This window comes from Vombatus ursinus, unplaced genomic scaffold (genome assembly GCF_900497805.2).
Source record: "Vombatus ursinus unplaced genomic scaffold, bare-nosed wombat genome assembly UNPS02014799.1, whole genome shotgun sequence".
NCBI classification, from domain to species: Eukaryota; Metazoa; Chordata; class Mammalia; order Diprotodontia; family Vombatidae; genus Vombatus; species Vombatus ursinus.
The window spans coordinates 23,414,852-23,433,763 of NW_020954577.1; the positions used below are offsets into that span (position 1 = coordinate 23,414,852).

The window sequence follows — 18,912 nt, forward strand, 5'->3', positions numbered from 1 at the left end:
AATAGGATTAAAGAGGTCAGTCCCTTGCTCAAGGTCACACAGCTAGTAAGACACCATTCTTCACATCTAAATGCGTCCCTAACCACCTTTAGGTAGGTCTGTGTGTCATTCTGAGTTCTTTAACTGGTAAGTGTAACAAATGTGTTCTACTGTCCATATCATTTCAAGCACTCTTGGTTTTTACTATGGCACTCATTTGTAAAACATTTGGTTGAGTTTAGGGATGATATCATTAATACTGAAACAGAAGCTAGATTTTTTTCTTTTTTTTCCCGAGAAGGGACTTATAACAATGTCCTCATTTTTTATAATATTTAATTTAATATTTATTTCTAGATCCGAGTTCTCCCCCTCCCTCTGCCCCCTCCCCCACTCATGAGAAGGCAGAAAATATGATACTGGTTATTCATATGAAGTCGTGCAAAACATATTTCCACATTAGTCATGTTCTGAAAAAAAAAGTGAGGAAAATTAAAAAAGGGAAAAATATGTTTCATTGTGCACTGTGAGACTACCAGTTCTCTGTGTGAATATGGATAGCATTTTCTATCATGACTCTTTTGGAATGATGTGGATCATTGTATTGATCTGAGTTAGTCTTTCACAAGTGATTATCTTCACAATATTGCTCGTAACTGTGTAGATTGTTTCCCTGGTTCTGTTTGCTTCACTTGTATCATCAGTTCATATACATCTTCCCAGGTTTTTCTGAAACCACCCTGCTTGTCATTTCTTATGGCACAATAGTATCCTGTCATACAATGTCCTTATTATCACAGTGCTTCAGCTTGCCAAGTTAACCAGTCCAAGAACAGTATCTGTAGTAATTCTGATGAGATAGATGATATTCAGTGTAATTGAGTTATCTATAAGACTGTAAAAAGGTGGTAGATTTCCCCTCAGTAGAATTTTTCAAGCAGAGTCTGCGTCATCATTTATCCAGATATTTAAAGTGCTTTCTGGGTCCAGTTTGGACCTCTCCAGGTCTGTGATCTTAATTTCTCAACGCCTTAGGATCAACATTGATTTAAATTAGAACTACAGGTTTATTGCCACAAAAATAGCTCGTCTTGGTAGATGACGTTCTTTAAAACTTCACTGTGGCATTGATTCAAAGGCTAAGTGTGTAGTTATTTAGCATTTTGGGGAACTCTTAGTTATTCCTGGGAAGATTCCCAATCAAAATTGATTATGTTCTGGTTGTGGTGTTGGGAGAATGACAGAATAAGGCTGTAGGGTGCCCTTAAGATGTCTGGAATTCTGTTTGTAAAATAACCCACATTAACTGTCTCAGAGCAAACAGGGTTTGCTCTGTGAGGCACTTGTTCAAACACTGGAACCCCAGGGGTAGGCCTGGAAGGAATCTTTTGGGCCATGTAGTTCAATTCTTTGACTTTATAGAGGGAAAAACGAAATGCATAGAGGCACAAGGTCACGCCAATAGTAAGCGAAGGAAATGGGGCTCAGACCCAGGTCTTCCGATGACCTGCCCAGCTCTCTCTCTCTCATGTGCTCAGCCACCTGTAGGTCGTGTGCTTTCCTCCAGATCAGACTGGCCATTAGTCACCTTGTTAGCTGAAACATAACTGTAAACCTACATTGTTTAATATTTTATCTCAAGGCTCAGAATGTTCATTAAAAAACTAATGTTCTTGGTATAAATCATGCAGGTGAATAATAGAGTGCTTACTTGGAGCCAGGAAGACCTGAGTTTGAGTCTTGCCTCCTCAGCCACTTGCTTGCTTATGTGATGCCAAGCAAGTCACTTAACCTCTTCCTGCCTCTGTTGTTGTCGTTGTTGTTGTTTTATAAAATCGGGAAAATAACACCTAACTCCAAAGCTGTTGGGAGATGAAAGTAGATAATGTGAACTTTGTGGTGAGCTTTCTTGACTATGCTAAGTAAATATTAGCTAGTGCTATTAATATTTTTATTTCCGCCGTCGTCCGTGCCCTGAGTGACGTGTCCCATAGTAAACTAAGTTGACTAGGCTAGTGGGAATGTAAACAGAGTCTGAATCTCGGAGTATTTGTTTGACAGGCTGGCGCTTTTCCTGAAGTGTCTGGGGTAGAGTGAATGCAGATTATGGTCTAGGGGGGTTTCGTTTTTTCACTGGAATGATCTGAGCCACTCTTTATAATGCTGTCTTTCAGGTTGTGGACTATATCCTCCCACCCTTGGTCTCTTTGGTTCAAAGTCAGAATGGTAAGTAGCACCACATCAACCAAAATGTTCCTGAAGCTCACGTTTTGTATTGATTAGATGTCAGTGTGGTCACGTTTTTGACGTATTCTCTTTCAAGTGGAATGGAGACTCTTCAGTTTGCGGTTGTTGTCAGAAACCACGTCATTGCTTGTCAGCCGTGAGGTTGTGGCGGAGGAGAAAGAGGAAAGCCTGAATTCCAACACCAAGCTTCTGTCTCTGATTCGAGACGTACTTCTTCCCCAGTAAGTCCCGCTACCTTACTCTGCTGGAGATGGCTAATACATTCTTGTTCAGATATCTTCTTGATTAAATCAAACTGGGCAACTGAAAGGCTAATAACAATAACATTAACAGAATGTCAGTATGTTAGTGCTGGAAGGTAACCAGAAATCTATGTCTGGTCTTACTTTTTTATTTCATAGGTGATGAAAGAGGCCCAGAAATGGGGTCATGACCACTTAAGGTCACATTGACCTAGTACTCTTGTTTTGTCCATGTTTTGTAACGTAGTGTTGGAAATTAAGATGGTGACTGACCTTTTCTCTTCACTGGTCCACAGGGAAGCTCTCTGGGGTTTGACTCTTTCCTTCCAAAGGGTGTAGTTTTTGAGCTCTCTCTTGTCTACAAGTGTTACAGCAGTGGGGGGTAAAATAACTCTAAATATATTAATAACCTTGTCTAGCTAAGGGTTGTCGTTAAGGACCAGACAGATTTTCTATGGGCTCCAATACTAGTCCTTTCTGTACTTTTATTGTCCAAAATAGAAGAAGTCTGTGTATGATCAGTCTACGTATGAACAGGTGACTGAATGTCCTATTAGATGTAACTGGTTTTAGAAGGCCCAATAAAGAATTTTGAGAATGAAAATCTCTATAATAGCTGTACTAGGATTATGGCTAGCTACTTGAAATACCTTTGAAAATGAGACTCATTATGGTTTAGGAGAAAGCAGTGAAGGAGCACAAAGTTCCCTGGTGCCTCCACATGACCTGGAAGTACACCTGGGTTTTTGATGATTGTGTCAACAGTGTGTAAGCTCTGAAGGCTCCATTGTGCTGGCGAGTCTATAAGTGAGAGTCTCAGCAGTAAACCAATTTTACTTGCTCATTAGCTAACTAATGAGAGGCTCATCATCACAAGGGCCATGAAAATTCATAAAATAAAAATGCAAAATGGAACTCTGTCTTGTGGCCCCTGTACACATCTACAGTAACAGTGGTAGAGTGATGGAAGTCGAGACAGAGGATGCTAAGATTCATACAATTGCTAAGCTGTCTTCAGACATTTAGTTGTTGGACTGAAAGTGAGAGATCCTTCTTCACTGACCTAAAAGCAGACCTACTATTAGAGGAATTAAGCCATAGACAGGTTGAGGTTCTCATTTTCAATGAAATCAGAAGATAAAAGGATATTTCAGCCAAATGGAAGCATGGCCCACAAATCCTCCTTTGAGAGGCAATAAAGGAGTTGGTAGAGTGCAGAATGAATGTGTAAATACAGCATATACACAGTTGTATCTATCTATTTACACATACACAAGTATGTACATATATGACTGATGTGGAAGTTTGTTTTCTTGACTCTACCAGTTTGTGGCAAGGGCTTTGTTTTTCTTTGGTTATCAGCTGGAGCAGGGAAAAAGTCAAAGGGAGAGAAGGTGGATATTTGGTGATAAAAAATCAATTAATTTTAAAATAAAAGAAAATAGCATGACAAGATGCATGAGGGAGATGTTGTGTCTAAACTGAATTACTTTCCATTGGCTCCATGGTAGAAACAATAAAAGAACACGAAACAACAAAGAGGGCGTGGGAAAGACTTCATCACAAGGAAAACTCCCCTGAAAATTCAGCATTGAGAGCTCAAACTATGAGGATGTATGTTTCAGACACAGTGCTTGACCCTGGGCCTTTCTTACACTGAGCCCTGTGGGCTACTCCTATATTTAGTGCCTCTTTTACAGACTAGAACTAGAATGATAGAGACTAGTTCTGTGATTTCATTGGCAGAGGCAAATCCCAGATAAGGAAAATTTACCAATGAAGATTGACAATGTCCTTACAATTTAGAATCTTAGAGAGTTACCCAGAGTACTAAGAGTATAAGTGACTTGCTCAAGGTCCCACAATGGTATATGTCATAGGCAGGACTTTTGGACTGTAACACAATAAAAGTAGTACCCGATAATATAGATATAAACAAAAGATATAGACCTAAATATAGATTAACTAGCAATATACTAAATAATGGCTCAGTTAAGACCAAATCAAAGAAATGATAAATAATTATGTAGAAGAGAATGATAAAAGTGATAAGTAACATATCAAAATTTATGTAGTGCAGCTAATGTACTACTTAGAGGAAAAATATTTCTAGGAACAAAAATATCCATCATCTGCATAGAGATAATAATTGGACCCACGGGACATCGAATACAACCACCAGTATTGTTTCTAGATGACTTATGTTTAAGCATCATTTCTTCTTTCCTATTAAGAAATATAAAATTATTGAAGCAGGAAGTTAAATGTGCCAATCATTGTTAGATTGTTTTCCTTAGCTGTTTTTTTTTTAAGGAAATGTAATTATTTATTGGAAAGTAATAGTATTGGCAAAATAAGATAGATTGAGAGTTTTTTTTTAAAATAAGGAAGTTAGGAGATATTGAACCCATCAAGCAATCAAATAATAGCACAAAAAATGAAAGTGGTTATATTTTAAGAGTCAGGAAATGACTTGTCACCACTGTGTTGAGTTATTATCTCAAGGAGATATGTGTAGTGAGAACACCAAATTGTTACAGGAAAGTTCAAAACCAATATTGTATTAGAAGAAAGAATAAAATGAGAAGCTATGATGTATAGTTGTGACCGACAGTTTTAGCATGATTTATACAAAATGCTGATGCCAAAGAATGGGAAATGAATAAGAGAACAGACAATGACTTAGACTATCACCATTTCCCAAAGAAGTTTTACTGCTGCAAATAAGGCATCACAATCAGGAGACAAAAAAGCCACAGCCAGCAAACCTTTAATGTGCTTGCCTGGAGGAGAGATTTGGCAGCCAAGGGCAAGGCTGGTTTAGAATATAAATTTGTAAAATCTTATGAACAAAGAGGGTAGAACTACATCATAAAACAGTAAGAAGTAAGTGAAGGAAAAAATCAGTATGTAGAAAGCTTGACAAGAGACTCATTTAAGGCAGATGAGCCTGGAAGAACAACAAATTGATAAAACATAAAAAGATCTATGATGATTTTACTTTTTTTTCATCATTCATTTTGGAGTCATCACATTTGGACTCTTTTAATATTAGCCTCTTGCATGTTGCCTAAAACTGAATAGGATGGGGAGAGGAGGCTATGTTGCCTTTGGACAATTGGAGGAATAATTCAAATACCTGCCTTTTATTGACTGCTTATCTTTTTTCATTGATGATTAGGCTCAAGTTTGCAGGGTGTGTAAGTTTGGGTTTTGTCTTAAGCTCTTTTGCTTTTCAAAATATGTCATTTCCATTCCCTTCCATGTTTTTTTTTTGTGGTTCTTGCGTTATTCAAATTTCCTTTCCTTTATATTTGAAGGTACTCCTCCTGGTCAGTTACAGACTGTGTTGTCATCCAAATTGTCCTTTGACCATTATGTGTCTTGAAATTCCTTCTACAGGTCCCAGGGAAATCTCTAAATTATTTTGATTGGTGGTTTTTTTTTCTATATTTAGAAGTTCTGGGCAGTTTTCTTGTATTATTTCTTGCATTTTAGTGTTCAGCTTTTTTTTCTTATCATGTCCCTCTGAAAGATCTATGACCGTAAAGTTGTTTCTATGCATCTTGTCTTGAGATTGATATATTTTGCTTTAGTCATTCCTTAGTGACAAATGGCAAAAGGATAGGAATAGGCCGTTTTCAAACAAAGAAATGAAATCTATCTATAGTCATGTGAAAAAAAAAATGCTCTAAATCACTGTTGATTAGGGGAATGCAAATTAAAACAACTCTGAGGTACCACCTCACACCTATCAGATTGGCTAATATGACAGAAAAGGAAAATGATAAGTGTTGGAGAGGATATGGGAAAATTGGGTCACTAATGCACTTTTGGTGGAATTGTGATCTGATCCAACCATTTTAGAGAGAAATTTGGAACTCTGCCCAAAGAGCTATAAAACTGTACAGACCTGACCCGTCAATATCACTACTAGCTCTGTATCCTGAAGAGATTTTAAAAAAAAGGAAATGGACTTAATAGTACAAAAATATTTACATCAACTCTTTTTGTAGCGGCAAAGAATTGGAAATTAAGGGAATGCCCATCAATTGGGGAAAGGCTGAACAAATTGGAGCATATGCTTGTAACGGAATATTATTGTAGCATAAGAAATGATAAGAAGTATGCTTTCAGAAACATCTGGGAAAACTTATACAAACTGATGCAAAGTGAAGTGAGCAGAACCAGGAGAACATTGTAAACAGTACCATCGGCACCAGCGATATTGTACGATGATCAACTATGAATGACTTAGCGATACTCAGCAATCCAAGAATCCAAGACAATTCTAAAGGACTCATGATGAAAAATGCTGTTCACCTCCAGAGAAAGAACTGATCTAATCTGAAATGAAGATTGAAGCATATCATTTTTCACTTTATTTTTTTCATGTTTTTTTTGGAGGGGGTCTGTGACTAATTTTTTTTCACAACATGACTAATATGAAAATATGTAATATTATATTTTAATATGTATTTATTGCACATGTATAACCTATATCAAATTGCTTGCCATTTAAGAGAGAGGGGAAGGGTGAAAGAGCGAGAGAATTTGGGACTCAAAATTTTAAAAAATGTTAAAATTTGCTTTTATATGTAATTGGAAAAAAATTAAAAAAATATATATATTTTGCTTGGCTAGAGATTGTGTGGTCTCTTTTTAACATTGCTTTTTGCTTCTGTTCTTCCATGTTATTCTTGACTGCAGTATGTTTGTGTTACCAATTACTATATTGTTGTCTCTTTTTCTTCCTGGGAGAGATGTACTACTATGGATTCAATTTTTTCTATTCTGTAATTATCTCTGCTATGCAGGCCTTAAATGCTTCAGTTTGTTTCATTTTAACTTCTTTCAAGAATCTTACTTTTCTTGTGAATTATTCAGGAACATCCTGCATGCTTCCATGCTGTCTTGGGACTCTACAAACTTCTCTGCTTCTTCACTTATTGGTTTGATTTCCTTTATCTTATTTAGAGATATTTGAACTTGTTTAGATGTTTTGGGGGCCATAGTCTTTTTCTATTTTAATGGAGTTGTGCTGGCGCTCTAAGTTTTTAATTAAATTTTCCTTCTTCTGAAGTCTTTGGCAATTTCATTCCTTTTTCCTTATATTCTTACACTTCTCACTTTCTGACTCCTTTCTCTTTGATGGCAGAGTCTCTCCTGCAACATCGTTTCAGCTTCCTCTCTCTTTGGGGAATTCACTTTTTGTTGGCCTTACTCCCTGCCCAAAGTGATTTCTTGTGGGGAAAACACTGGCCTCAGCTGGTTGCTAGTTCCCTTTCCTTCTGTCCTGGTGTAGTCTTACATATGCTGGTACCCTATTCCAGTTCCCTCTGATCCTGAGTTCTCTGGCAGAGTACTGGTGCAGCTCATTGCTACTTTAGGCAGAAAGAGCATGTTTTTCATTACTTTTTCCTACCCATTTGCTGCAAGGATGGAAGCAGAGTTGATTTCTGTTGCCTGTTGCCATAAAATGATAGAGTCAGGGCAAGGACAGTGTGTTTTGACCAAGATTGCCATAGCTAGGAAATTGCTATGTGGATCCCGCAGCACAAACCTGTGGACCCCATTGTGCTGCCTTACCAGATATTAAGGTCTGGTGAAGAAAGGGGTGCTGAGCAAACAATTTCAGTATTCTGGAATAGCCTTCTCTGCTGTTACTTCATCATGCTGTTACCTTGTTAGTGAACTTAGTGAACTTATCCACAACATTCAAAATTTCTCCATTTGCCATAACTGATGGTTTCGCATATGGATGTTATAGTGCTGGCTGCTGGAGAACCTCTGTTTTCTTGGTGTCAGTTGTCAGGCCAAAATTAGCACAAGTTGCAGAGAATTGATCCATACTCTGTTTCATCTCAATTTTGGAGGCTGCATTGAGTGTACAATCACCTGCTATCTAAAGGTCGTGGACCAACTCTCCCTCCACTTCAGTTTGGACTTGTAGCCTTTTCAAGTTAAATAGTTCACTGTCAGTGTGGGAGCTGACCTTGATGCCATTTTCCCCCTTGTTGAGAGCGTCTGACAACATCACTGAAAACATCATGCTAAAAAGCCTGGGAACAAGCACAAGGCCCTGCTTTACTCCATTGGTGACTGGAAAAGCACGAGAGTATCATCCGTTATCCAGAGTTGTCCAAACATGCCATTATGAAACTGGCATACAATACTGATGAACTTCTCTGGGCAGCCAAATTTTGCCACGTTCTTCCACAAGCCCCCACGATTGACAGTATCAGAGGCCTTGGTCCAGTTGACAGATGTTGGAAACAGACCTCTGTTCTTCTCCTGGCATTTCTCCTAGAGTTGTCTCTCAGTCAACACCTTGTTGACCATTCTTTAGTCCTTTCTGAAGCTATACTGGCTCTCAGGTACATGAAGGATCAGCCTGTTAAGGAGGACTCTGGCAAGAATCCTGCCGGCAGTGACTGAGAGAGATCCCTTGTGATTGTCAATGGACAACCTGTTTCCTTTTACTTTGTAGAGATGAACAATGGAGGCATCTTTGATCTCCTGGAGAATAACCTCCTCTTGCCGTGTAACCTGTGAAAGTTCATTTACCTTAGCAGTATACTTTCCAAGTATGTCCACGTAGATGATGAGGTTGATGCCTTTATTGCCAGAGCTATCTCAGTGTTTGGGAGGCTCCAAAAGAAAGTGTGGGAAGAAAGAAAGCGTTAGTAGGCTACCTCCCAAACTGAAGGTCCTCACAGCCATTGTGCTGACCTCATTGTTGTATGACTCTGAAACCTGGAGAGTATACTAGTGTCATGCCAGAAAATTGAACCACTTCCATTTGAATTGTCTTAGGAAGATTTTGAGGATCACTGGCCACGATAAAGTAGCAGACCTCTCTTCAGCTGAAAAGTCAAACATTCAGACTTTACTGCAGAGAACACAACCCTGATGGTCCGGCCATGTGGCCCAAATGCTAAGCACCAGTTTACCTAAAAGGTTTTTTACAGAGAACTTGCGTAAGACAAGCACTCACATAGAGGTCAGAAGAAGTGGTGCAAGGACAGACTCAAGGTCTTTCTGAAGAACTTTAGTATTGATCGTGAGACGTGGGCGACACCGGCACAGGACCGTGCAGTGTGGCATGCCTGCATCAGAGAAGCAAAGTAGAAACAAAGCAGCACAAAGCAAACGTGAGATGCACACATCTGGAGATATCTCCGTCTCAAATGTTCAGGTGGACTGTTTGTGCCCAACTTATGGTGCAGCCTTCCTGGTTCGCATTGGACTGCTCCACTGCAGTCAAACACACTGTACTTTGACCCCAACCTTGTGACATCCTTGGTCCTCTTTGAGTGTGAAGGGTGAAGAGCAGTCTTCTTGGTGTCTTGGCCTGCAGAGTTAGCTACAATTGCTTTACTCTTATATAGAATTCCTATTTTGAAGAGTTTTGAGACTTTGTGGGGACTGGAGAAATTGTCTAATCCTCCATCCGATGGCCACGTTACCAATAACCTTTGGACGATAACACAGTATTTTTAACTATCCTAGCTTCTCCTTGAAACAAAGGCATATTTTTAACATCAAAATTCTTCTGCTGTGTGATTGAGAGTCGTGACACACTGTCTCCTTAAAGATTGAATGGAGTGGGGCATAATGGATGTAGGCAGCAACATAATATCAGTGAAGAGTTTTCTGGCTGAAGTGTCATAAAGAATATCATCAGGCAGAAGCATGACCAGAAAGCTAGATGGGTCCATCATGACTTGAGAAGCACCTAGCACATTGACCAGAGTAAGATAGGGACTTAATAAACACTTGTTTATTGATTAAAGAATCTCAGAGGATGACTACAGTCATTTAAATGCAAACGACACTAACAGTCAGCTGATCTCAGATTAAATATAGTGACCAATCTTGATTCCAAAGGACGGACAATGCAACTCTCTGCCCTTCTCTGGTTCTTTGGTGGGTGGGTGGTGGGTGGGAAGGTCTCTGGATGCTCTCTGTTACATATGTTGACAGATTATTTGCTGTGTCATTTGGTTTTTCCTGATAGTTTTTCTTTGTGACAACAGAAGGATTCAGTGAAATGACCTGTAAAAAAAAAAACACAAGGTATTGAAAAAATTGAGTAAAACATATTTTTAAAAGAATAAAAGACAGTATGCAGTGACCTTGCCTGAGTAGCAGTACATTGTCATCACTTAAGTAAAATGGAATGCAACACATTCTAGCTACCGTAATTATGTCATAAAATCTTATTGCTCCAATTCTTCTAATTAGCTTGATCCAAATTGATGTTGGCTAGTGAAGTCACTCCTATTTCTATTACTTTACAGTTTACAAAGTACAGAGTTCCTCAGACCAGTCAATCAAGCATTTATTGATCAACTCTTGTGTACACAGGGCTGTATTAGGCACTGTAGGGGGATTGTCAGCTCATCAAACTCTGTTTACTCTGTACAGAATATACCAGCTGGTGAGAAAGATGCAAAGAAATATGTCATGTTATGACTTGATTAGAGCCTTAGAGGATGGGGGCAGGATTTGGATTGATGGAGGAGGGGAGTGTAGATATTCCAGGTAGGGAAGTACAAGCAAATGGGAAGGGCTATAAACACAGAGGGATAATTAGTTGGCCAGCTGAATTTGAGCAAGAGGCTTTGTGCTTATAGGTCATCAAAGATCAGGTTGGAGAATTGTGAGGGGACGGAATTGTAGAGGGCCTGGAGTAGAGCTTCCTGGATTGGTGGCATATTCTCTAGGCAGCGGGGAACGTGGCCTCCACAAACGAGGAAGTGACTTGATCAAAATGATTCATTTAGGAAAATTAGTTTTCTGGTTTGCAGAAAATGTTGGATCAGGAAGACGCTGGAAGCAGGAAGAGCAATTTTGAGTCTGTTGCAAGAGTTTGTAGCTCAGAACTTGAATTAGGGAATAGAAATAACACATGGATAGGATTAGAAAGAATCAGTGGGATATGCTGAGGAGAGGAAACAGAGTCAAAGATAACCCGCATGTTTGGAACGAGGAACGTGTGAAATAATAACAACAACAACAGCTGCTCCGTCATGACTCTAACGTTTACAGAGTGCTTCACGTGTATTATCTCGTTTGATCCCCGCAACAACCCTGTGACGTAGGTGCTGTTATTATCCCCATTTTACAAAAGAGGAAACAGTCACAAAGATGTTAAGTGACTTGACCAGAGTCACATGGCTAATAAGTGTCTGTGACCAGATTCGCACTCAGGTCTTAATGACTCCAAAGTTTAATACTCCGTCCACTGCGTCACCTACCTGGCCATTTATGTAAAGAGTTAAATTAGCAGGTGGAGCATGTTTCGAGTAAGGATAAGTTCATTTGGGACGTGGCGGTTAATAGGAGATCATTTGAGGGGAAGTGTTCAGTAAGTAGCTGGAGTTTGGTGACTAGAGTTCAGGAAGGAGGTAGAGATGGGAATCATTAGTGTGGGATGCAGAGGCGTGTTTGGGCTATCGCAGCGGACCTTCATTGGTCTCCATGCCTCAGATCTCTTCCCATTCCAGTCCAGCTTCCATATGGCCGCCAGATTGATTTTCCTAAAGCACCGGTTTGACCATGTAACCCCCCGCCCCTTATTCAGTAAACTCCATTGGTCCCCCAGGATCTCCTGGGTCAAATGGAAGAGCCTCCGTTTGGCATTTACCGTTCTTGGCATCAGCTCCTTTCTCTCTCTCCAGTCTTGCTGCACGCATTGCCCTCCGCTCCCAGCTCAGCCCTGGTTCCATCGTGCCACAGGGTCTTCGTTTGGTATGCAACCAATTTCTGAGGTTTTAGATTTTAAGATTTTTTCTTTAACGCTGAGTGGCATTTTTTACTGGAAAGATTTTACTGTTATAAATATTCTCATGGCCATTTGTTGTCTATGTCAGTGCAGCATTCAGCATATTTTCCCTAGGAAAAATAATTACTGCTTTTCTCTTTATGCCTTCAGTATGACCTGTAAAGCCACCAGGGTCTTAATGACTCAGTAAATTATTAAGGCTTTTTGGTTTGTGAGGGAGAAATACATTCATTACAAATGAGAAAGTATTTCTTTCAGAGATTGGAATTTATAGTTCCCATTACTTGTCGGAGGTTGCAGATACCATAGGAATAATAGGAGACAAAAACTGTGCATTCGGGGCTTTAGTTCTTTGTAGGAAGTACTAGCAAACACCCCAGTGATTCGGGGAAGCATGTCTCACTGAGCCCTTGCCAGGAGGTGTGAACGGAGGAGCGACTTCAGCCTGTCCTGATGGGTGCTGCAGAGATGCCAAACTGGTCATTATTTCAGAATGAAAAAACAAGTTGATTTCATTTGGGGCCGCTTCTCTGCCGTTGTTGGAGACGAGTGGCTATCGTAGACATCTCAGTGTGCAGAGGAAGTCAGCTTAATGCCTCATCTTGTTCCCTGTCTTTTCTTGTTTATCATGATTGAAACATCCTCATCAGAATCAGGGGAAAAGTGTGGGTGCCTTTGGATATGCTGTTTCCCCCAGTAGACCTAAAGTTCCTTGAGGGAAGGCATGGTTTCATTTTTCTCTTTACATTCACAGGAGCCAGCACAGTGCTTAGCACACAGTCAGCAGGCTCTCGATACGTGTTAGATTTAATTGAAGGAGTCAAGATGCTTGCTGCCACAAAAACTTCCTTTTTAACCACCAGTATTCTTCCAGTTGCGCTACATTGCTGTGAGTAATGTATACTCAAATTATAAGAGATAGGTGTCACTGGAATAAGAGGGGAAGCAGTATGGTATGATGAAGGAACGCTGGATTTGGGGTCACATAACTGGGTCCGAATCCTGACTCTGCTTCTTGTTACCTGTGTAGCTTTGGAAAAATAACTTAGCTTCTCTGGCCTCATTTCCTCATCTTGCCTAGCACATAGTAAGAGCTTTGTCAGTGTTTTCCATTCATTCATTTCATTCATTCATCGGACCAGATAATCTCTGGGCATTTCTGCTGGAGTTGTATAGTCTTAAATGGATTGCAATAGCTTATGTAAGGGAAGTGTTTTAAAAAGTGTCACGAAGGAGGTGATGGTCCCAGCGTCCTCTGCCCTGGGCGGCCCACATACTGTGTTCAGTTCTTGGTGACACATTTTTTGGGAATGTTCACGTTAAAAAGCCAGAGAGCATCCAGAGAAGGACAACTAGGATGGTGAATGACCTCTGGAGAAGAGAAGACTCATTGTTAAGTCATTCAATCATGTCCAATTCTTTGTGACCCCATTTGAGGTTTTCTTGGCAGAGATACTGGAGTGATTTGCCATTTCCTTCTCCAGCTCATTTTACAGAGGAGGAAACTGAGGCAAACAGGGTTAAATGACTTGCCCAGGATCACCCAGCTAGTAAGTATCTAAGAGCAGATCTGAACTTGTGAAGATGCGTCTTCCTGACTGCAGGCCAGGCACTCTCTGCACTATGATGCCACCTAGCTGCCCAGAGAAGACTCAGGAGGGACATATTGGTGGTCTTAAAATGTCTGAATGACTGTCATGTGAAAAAAGTGTTGAGACTTGTTTTGCTTGTCACCAAAGAACTTAGAATAGTGAGTAAAAATTGCAGAGGGGACATATTTAGGCTTAATGAAAGGAAAAACCTTACAACAGTTCCTAAAGTGCACTGGGTGGCCTCAGAATGGAGTGGTGCCCACTCATTAGAAGTCTTTAAGCAAAAGCTGTTATAGAGAGGATACCTAGGGGCAACTAGGTGGTGCAGTGGATAGAGCACTGGCCCTGAAGCCTGAGTTCAAATCCAGCCTCAGACCAGACACGTGATACTAACTAGCTGTGTGACCCTGGGCAAGTCACTTAACCCCAATTGCCTACAAAAAAAAAATGAGAGGATACGTTTTTGGATATTTGTAGAAGTAGAAGACTGCCGAACTTTCTTCCAAAGAAGGTGTGTGAAGGACATCATAGCAGCAGTCCAAAGTGCTGTCCTGTCACCCCAGAAACAGAGGAAGGATTCTCAGATGTTGAGGTGGTCTCTGTGGATGATTGATGGAAAGGCCTTGACAAGAATCTCAAGAGATGAAACATCAAAAAGAAATTATGATTTCCACAGGTGGAGGGGAGAGTATTAGTCATTTATCATACAATTACGGAGTTCAGCAATGTTATTTTTAAAAAGAACATCCTAATGAACATTAAGTCCTATTTGTGTCATTCCATGTTTGTTTCTGAAAGCTATTGATGCACATAGTGCTAATCGATATAGTTGTAATTTGTGCCTATCTATTATCCTTATATGTATATATAAGTAGTATGTATGTATGCGTATATATTTTTCTTTGTATTGGCTTGTTCCACATACTTGTTATTTTTAATAGAAATATAGTTCCATTACATTATTATGCTGCAGTTTCCTTAGTCATTCCCAAGTTGTTGAGCATTTAGGCTATTTCTAGATTTTTGCTATTATATAGAGTTGCTGTGAACATCTTTCTGCAAATTACTTTCTTTTGAATTATTTCCTTGGGGTAAAATCCCCAAAGTGGAATCACTGAGCCAAAGGGTAGGAACAGTTCTTATAGCTCTTGTTACATGTGGTCAAATTGCTTTCCAGAAATATTGAACCAATTTTTATTGCCACCAGCAAAGTATAAATGTACTTGTTGACCCAGAACCCTGCCACCACTGAATGTTAGAATTTTAATTTATTTTCACTGGTTTAATAAGAATATAATGGTACTGGTATACACAGATTATTCCACAGTGCATTGCCTTAAATTTGTTCTAGTTTGCATGTCTTTAATTGCTGATGGGACTGAATTTTTGCATATAAAGACTTTACTGATTTTATTTTTTCTAATGTAAATTGTTTTTAAATTTCTTTGATCACTTAGTAAGTGGAATTTGGGCATTGACCACATACTTTTGCATCAGTTTTTTGTATATTTGGAAAGGAAACTTTTATCAGTTGTGTTTGTTCTGTGTTTTTGACAGCCTTTTATTTTACTTTTTATATATTTTAATAATAAATATAGAGATTTGAAATTTTTATGCACATTTATACATGCCCATCTTATTTTAGATTATATCTTTCATTTCTTCAGTACTCAAAAATTTATCTCCTGTTCATAGATGGAATAAATATTCTATTCTGTTTGCAAATCTTTTAGCCATCTGGAATTTTTGTAGGCTATTATAATAAGCTAAAATTTATATAGTATACTTGTATCTCAATAAATTCTCCATTTTGATATATAGTTTTAACCATAAAATATGTTAAATAGTATTTTCCTCCATTTTTAAGCTCCTTATGGTTCATCAGGCAACCAGATGGCAGTGAATAAAGTGCTGAACTTGGATTCCGGAAAACCTCATCTCAGGCATTTACTAGCCAAAGCATCCTGGGCAAATCACTTAACCTCTCTTAGCCTCAGTTTCCTCTTCTGTAAAATGATGGGGTTGAAATTGATGACCTTTAAGATCTGTCTAGCTGCAAATCCATGATCTTATGATTATATATTAAGTTTTTGTAGTAGCCTGAATATGTTTTGAGAATCTTCATTCTATTCTATTGATCATTTTTTCATGGTTCTTAAACCCATATTTTAATATTGATAATTGTCACTTTTAAGCATGTTTCACATTTAATAGGGGAAGTCTGGGACCATCTTTTGTTGTTTTAAATACTTGTTTTAATTCTGGTCCTCTTACTCTTGCATATAATTTCGCTATCTGTTTGTAGGGGTTTTTTAAATATCCCCAGGGACATTAGTTGGTATTGCAGTAAATGTATCTCCTGACTTCTAGAGCACTGTTGTCTTTACTGTATCTAGTCTTCTTTGCCAAGGGCAAGGTGTCTCCATTTATTCACATCCTCCTTTATTTTTCCTAGTATGACTTCCTCATTTCTTTTGAACAAACCTTGTTTCTCCCAGATTAAACTGATACGCACACATTTAATTATTTTTCTTGCTATTATAAACAGAATCTCTTCTTTACTTTGTATTTTCAAGCTGTGGGTCCTGAATGTATATAATGTAACTGATTCCTTTTGCTCCCACATATTGATGTAGGCTGTTGTACCATCTTACCCAGTGGTTTCTGGATATGGTTTCTAGTCTTCCTCTTCATCTCATTCTCCTCTTTCATACTCAGGGACTCTAATCTTCATAGAATCATGGAATTTTTGATTGGAAAGGAACTTCAGCAGTCATCTATTCCAGCCTGTCCCTGAAAAAGAATTTCTGTTATATCCAGACTTTGCTTAAAGACGTTCACTTTAGTCTGAACTCAACGTCTTCCTAGGCAGCATATTCCATTCATGATAAGTTGTAATTCTGAGGACTTTTTTTTTCTTGATCTCAAACCTAAAGTTCCTATTTTTCCTCCTCATCAAATTATTTCTCTTTAGGTCTTCAGAATTTCATTTTTGAACATTTCCTTCTTCCCTCTTCCCCTCTCCCCCTCCCCACTTACTTCCCTTGTAGAATCTTAGTCAATTGCATCCTCTGTAATTTTGTTTTGCAGAATTCCTTTTGATTATCTGTTCTTTACGAACCTATGGTGCATGTCAGAGTAGGCCTGGCTTTCCTGTCCTTTTCTATCACAAACTCTAGGAGGGTGGGGGTCACTTCCCTCCAAGGTTCCCATCATTTTTATCCTTGTTCTTCCTTATTAGTGAGAATCAGATTCATAATAGAATTGTCCCATGTTGGTTTTTTTTACCTTTTAAAGTAGGAAATCACCTTTGAGGCACCTAAAGAAATGACTAGCTATTCTGCTTCCGCCATAGAGAAAACTAATTGCAGATGCTTGGATCATTGACGTTCCCCATTACAGATTATACCCTAGTGGCAGGTGTGTGATTTGATTCCCAAATCCTTAATTTTGTTCGGGTGGTTTGTAGTATGCCCTGGTGACAAGATTACTTCTGTTTCTGCCTCCATTGACCATCACCCAAATACTGTACCCCCACTATTTTCTCACATCAGTCTTCCTTCTTAATGTATAGTGCTTCCCCATTTTAGCCTACCCTTTTTCTTTCAAGGAAAGTACAGCCGTCTAGAACCATATTTGAGTTTCGAGTTTTATCCCAAGTCTTAGTAATACCTAGGAAACTAAACTTGCTTTTTTGCATTTAGGCTTTCGTTTCACCTTGCTAACAAGCCGTCCTTTGGGCATTTGTGTTTAGGCATGTGAGGCCATGGATTTTGCTGCTGGCTCCTATCTTGAATTTTATTTCCTATGAACTGAGCATCTCAACCACTATTCTTCCTTCATTGTAGCTGTTTCTATGTTCCCTAGCTTGATAGATATGTAAACGCAGATTATTCCCTGCTCCATTCTTTTCAGTATGGATTATACTTGCAAGGCACCGGACAAATAGACTCTTACCAGTGTTTCTTAGCTTCACCTGGTCCATGGCAATGAGCCAGGTATTAACGCATTGCTTCACAAATCCTCATGTCTTTCCCAGACTGCAGCTTTTTAGCTAGTTGTTGACGGCCTAAATCATTTGTTCCCCTTTGCATTTCTTGCCTTTAGGTGAGCATCCCCGAAGAAAATGCAAACTGTGCCCTTATGAGCTTTAGTGTCTTGCCCAAAGCTTTGTCATCTTTGGCAATTCTTTTCATTTATATTGATTGTCACCGTCCCTCATTTTTCTCATCTATAACACTACTACGGCTGTGGGCACTCCTGGTCCTGCCTTTGACCCCACCATTGCTCAGTACTGTGCCACCTCCAAAATCCTGCTCTCTGACCACAGCCTTAAATCTTTCTCCTCCTCCCTCCTTGCTTACTCTTCACCCATATGTTGACTCCCACTTAATAAACTCCTTCTCCCAACCTGTTCTTCTCACTCTGGCCTCCTCATCGTCATTTTAGCTGTGCTCTTTCAATCCCTCCCCTTGTGAGACCCCATCTTTCATACTATTAATTCCCAATCTGAGCAACCTCCTCTTTCCATTTTTCTCTCCTCCTGCTCCTGGTCTGCTGTGCTAGAGGAGATATTGTAGCTAAGTCTAATTTGCTCACTACTGCTTTATGCTTTAACTTCATCTGGATCTTTACTCTGGCATAGTAGTTCATTTATTTTTACCATATTTTAAATTATAGTATTAATTAATGCACATATTTATCAAAATCTCTTTGATTTATGTTGCATTCCCAATTGTGACTTCCAAACTTTTCCTCCTTCCTCCAGTCCCTAACTTTTTCCCCACTTGTATCCCCTAACTCATAGTAAATGACCTTCACTACCACTCTTTCAAAGATAAAGCTTGCTCAGTTCTCACCTCTGTCCCTCAAAACTTTTCACTTTCTCCTCACATTCTTTCCTCCTAATCTTCAGTATTAGAGGAAGATATAATTTCACTTCCTGCCGTAGCTAACCCGTCCAAAAATTCACCCAAAGCTAGTTGTGTCCTTTGTCCCCTTGCCTTCAGTTTCCTGCCTCCCCCAGATCTTCTTCTCAGTAGTCCTGCCTAACCTCTTGTGC

At 39.3% G+C, this 18,912-nt stretch overlaps 1 protein-coding gene across 4 annotated transcripts in view; it reads left to right on the forward strand.

Moving 5' to 3' along the window:
• The window catches only part of ULK4 (unc-51 like kinase 4), a 636,813-nt gene that overhangs the window by 229,583 nt on the left and 388,318 nt on the right, over nt 1-18,912 (forward strand). For all 4 annotated transcript variants that reach the window (XM_027872479.1, XM_027872481.1, XM_027872482.1 and 1 more), the window contains 2 exons: nt 2,154-2,205; nt 2,303-2,447. In XM_027872479.1, coding sequence (XP_027728280.1) covers nt 2,154-2,205; nt 2,303-2,447 — 197 coding nt within the window. The remainder of the gene's footprint in view (nt 1-2,153; nt 2,206-2,302; nt 2,448-18,912) is intronic.